The sequence below is a fragment of the Notothenia coriiceps genome, unplaced genomic scaffold (assembly GCF_000735185.1).
Source record: "Notothenia coriiceps isolate Sejong01 unplaced genomic scaffold, NC01 NC01_scaffold00001416, whole genome shotgun sequence".
In the NCBI taxonomy this organism is placed as follows: domain Eukaryota; kingdom Metazoa; phylum Chordata; class Actinopteri; order Perciformes; family Nototheniidae; genus Notothenia; species Notothenia coriiceps.
The window spans coordinates 4,041-8,105 of NW_011334117.1; the positions used below are offsets into that span (position 1 = coordinate 4,041).

The 4,065-nt window shown below is 43.8% G+C and overlaps 1 protein-coding gene across 1 annotated transcript; it reads right to left on the reverse strand.

Annotated features, from left to right (window-relative positions):
- Positions 1–293: 293 nt before the first annotated feature.
- On the reverse strand, positions 294–3,830 carry LOC104960696 (phosphatidylinositol N-acetylglucosaminyltransferase subunit Q-like). The gene is made up of 4 exons (XM_010788852.1): positions 3,714–3,830; positions 3,086–3,214; positions 1,828–1,834; positions 294–331 (listed from the first exon to the last, which is right to left on the reverse strand). The coding sequence occupies exons 1-4, from the start codon at positions 3,822–3,824 to the stop codon at positions 294–296; spliced, it is 285 nt and encodes a 94-aa protein (XP_010787154.1). The 5' UTR covers positions 3,825–3,830.
- Positions 3,831–4,065: the final 235 nt, after the last annotated feature.

A 4,065-nucleotide genomic window follows, 5' to 3' on the forward strand; every position in this document is an offset into this window, starting at 1 on the left:
CAAGCTCAGCTTCTCCACCAGTCACACACACTGCTACGAGGCAGAGGCTTGTAACTAGTCCACTATGCTCAGGGAAACTAGCCCCACACAAGCACTCTGGGCTAGTTTGCGCGTTAAGTATCTTGCCAAGGACACACGACATGTCCTGAATAGCAAGCGGCATGATTCAACCAACCTTTGCCATTAAAGGATGAAAACTGCTCCTGAGCCCGCGGCCAGCGAAGATTATCAGTGGTTATGGGAAAGTGATGACTGACTCGACCTTGAACATCGCAGCCCAGTGACTCTCCTGCTCAGGAAGTGCTCCTCGAAAGCAGACAGACAGTCAGGTGTCCCTGGGCTCTCGTTCACATAGTTCTTAACCACCGGCGCATTTATTCAGCAACTAGACAGCAGAAGAAGTGCAAGAATTAGTCAGATCCTTAACTTGTAAAATAAGAATTTATGGTCTTAAAAAAACCTCAGTACAGAAATCGTACGTGGAAAGTACAGATATTAAATAATCATGAATATATATGTAATTCATCACTAACACTACCGTAATTTCGGCTATAGAAACGGCGCGCTTTTTCCCTATTTTTGCGACGCTGCGGCTTATATAACGGTGCGGCGTAATCTAGGATTTTTACAGCTACGGCCAACACACTGTTACTGCTATGGGCTAATACTGGCCCGGTCAGCAGACCCCACCTTTAAGCGGGGGTCCGACATGGAAAAGCTGGGGCGAAAAGAGTGAACAGGTAGAGCGGGAAAAGTAAATGGAACCGACAGTGGATGCCGCTGCTGCGGCGTATATTCAGGTGCGCCTTATAGTCGAAATTACGGTATAGTTTAGTTAGTTCGTCATGAAGAGCCATTTTATATACTTGGTTGTAGTTATATATTCAAGGTCACCATGACATGCTTTTCTGGTTATTACCCATCCCCTTGTGTGTTATGTAGCTTTTTCTGCATGTAAACGGTCTGCAGTCACAAACCCTCAAAGTACACCCTGTAGCGAGTAAAACTCTAACACAGAAAATACCTGTCTATGCTGCCCCTGGTGCGGGTGCTAGTGGAGCCTTGCAAATGGGGGTGCTGCAGCCCCCTCAGCATCCCCCCCTTCCCACGTCCATTCTCGATGTCTCGCTGTTTCGCAGACCCCACGCAGCAAGCAGGAAATTAACCCAACTCACACCGTCCGCTCCTCGCAGCAGCGAGCCGCGCAACGTCCCGCCAACACGGCACCCAGACCCCACGCAGCATTATCATCTGTTTGTCCTTACTGGTGTCATTTTCTGGTTGCTAACGCCATTGTAACACATAATCACTGATGTTCCGCTGTAACGGTGGTAGACCATAGTGGTAGACTCACCAGAACAGAGTGGGCGAGCTGGGGGGGGAATTATGATCAGTAGAAATGGCCATGACATGGGACCTTTAACAGCGACACAGAGGATGAAGACTTCATTGGATAAATGCGACTTATACACCGAAGCGACTTATATATGTATTTTTTCACTTAACGACACATTTTTTGATAAGAGCGACTTATAGTCCGGAAAATACGGTAGTCGACTAATTGCCTGAATTGAAGAAAACCTTTTTTTTATTTATATATTTTTTTTCTCCCAAAATGTTTTTAGTTTCAAAGGCTGATAAAGAACGTTATTATAACAGCATGGTACGTTGTGCTTTACGTAACATATAAAATAAAACTGTAATAATGAACATTTGAAACATAAATTAAATGTTACACAGAGAAAGATCCTGAGTCACACCGCACCGCACGGACACAGCGGTCCGCCTGTCAGCAGTGTAAACAGCAGAAGCTACAGTAAGAATTAGGGATGTAACGATACCAAAAACTCACGCTACGATAAAATCGTGATAACAAGTCCACGGTACGGTATAATTCGCGATATTGAATAATAAAGGAAAAAAAAAATTTACATTTTTTTTACTCTGAAAAGGTTTTTTTATTACATAATAAATCTGATTTGTACAGCATTTTTGTAGGATAGCAGTATTTTAAAGTGTCAAAAACAAAGTGACTAGTACTACCAAAACAAAGTAGGCATTTTCTTTGTGCCACTGCATCTCACAAATAAACAAGGACATTTAATAATCAGACCCTGCAATAAAATAAATCAAGTTTCACTTTAGTTTTTCAAGTAACTCAACTCTAACTCACTAGTCACTCACTCAACTCAAATTCACTAGTCACTCACTCAGCATCATCAGACAGGTTTTTAGGAATATGAGAATGTCCACATTTCCAGGTATTTATAAGCCGGGATGTTTGGGCATTTACCTGAGACTGCCAAGGCACACNTCACTAGTCACTCACTCAGCATCATCAGACAGGTTTTTAGGAATATGAGAATGTCCACATTTCCAGGTATTTATAAGCCGGGATGTTTGGGCATTTACAATATCCCCTGCTCTGGAAAAAACTCTCTCGCTTGGTACTAATGTTGCTGGGACAGCAGTGGTCGCGTTAACCGAATATTTTATTTAACTTTGACGGAAAAATCTGAAAGCAGTCTGTCATTTTGACAGATTAGAATAAACTCGGAAAAGCGCCAACGTTTCCCCGCAGCGAGGCTCTGGTGTTATGCCGTGTTATGCATGCCCTCCAAAAGAAAATGATATAGTTTCCAAACCGTACTTTGCCGTACAGATCAATACATGTCTGGGAGGTTTTGCTTTACGCTGTGCGCGCTCCCGTGAGGTGCATGCACACACGGCATAACACCCCCTCCCCCCCCGTTGACAGTTCACGAGCGTGCTCTCTCGTGAACTGTTCAGACCTGACGAGTAATAAGGGATTATGACGGATATTTTACGATCCTGTCTGTCAAAATGACGGACAGCGAAAAAGTCTAACGCCACCTCAGTGGGGGAGAGATATGCTTTGGCCATGGGTCACAGCAGTGGGCAGGGGTGGACTGGCCATCGGGACGTTCGGCACGAATCCCGATGGGCCAGTACTGAAGTAGGCTGGTCGGACGATGTGGGCCGGACATTATAAATGGGCCCGGAAGTACTGGCCCATCGGGATTCGTGCCGAACGTCCCGATGGCCAGTCCACCNGTTGAGACTCACTGATCCAGAGGTGGATGTGGTAGAGGAAGAAGCGGCCTAGCACCTGGTCCAGGGCCCGGTTCATCTTCAGCCCGGCAGGAGCTCCCATCAGCCACTGCAGCAGCTCCTCCAGCTCTTTGGCCACGTGCTGAGGAGGAACCAGAGGGAACAGTTAGGTGGGATGAGGAAATCCAAAAACACCAGCTCGTTCTTTTCAGTTTTTATTCTCCAAATATCTGGAACAAAAAACTGAACTGTAGAAAACTGCAACTGTCTCGACATTTCTGTTTCCCTCCTTTCATTAAATCAAAGAACTATTGACGCTTAGAGAAAACTGTACATTTTATTATTGTTTATTTGACCTGTCGTATTGTATTCAAGCTTATATTCTCTCTGCCTATTAATGACTGTTTGAATTGTATTTTAATGTCCTTTCATGATGTGTTTCTCTTTCTTGTGTTACACAATATCATCTTTTTAATGTAATTTTGTAAGCACAGTTGTATTTTAAAAGACTTACATTAAAATGTCAAGGTTTATTAGGTAATTTACTTTACCCAAACCTTCTTGCTTTAACTTAAGAAGCCTTGTTTATGTAATTCAGCAACTTAGACTCAAACATCTGATCTGATCTATCACACACTCACGTCGGCTGCAGGCACCAGTGTGTTGGCTAACATGCTGATGTGGTTGTCTTTGTACAGCCACCACATCAGCAGCATGCCGAGAGCCACGTCCAGCAGCACCGACACCACCATGTTCGCCTTCCTGGAAACACACGGAGAGACAATAGAAGTGGTTACAATAAAATAAGCAAAATAAGAAATAAAACATTAAAAGGTCCCATGTCATGGCCATTTCTACTGATCATAATTCCATTGTTGAGGTCTACTAGAATAGATTTACATTGTTCAATGTTCCAAACTCACATTGGTTTCTCATACAGCATCTCTGTATAGTATGTGTATTCACTCTGTGTCCTAAACGCCTTGTTGGAGC

What these genes read in the sequence shown, in the direction of transcription:
- LOC104960696 (XM_010788852.1), bottom strand. Translation starts at nt 3,824, where the DNA reads ATGGTGGTGTCGGTGCTGCTGGACGTGGCTCTCGGCATGCTGCTGATG. An exon ending in CACTGGTGCCTGCAGCCGAC is followed by an intron (nt 3,215 to 3,713) that starts GTGAGTGTGTGA and finishes GTTCCTCCTCAG; the next exon opens with CACGTGGCCAAAGAGCTGGA.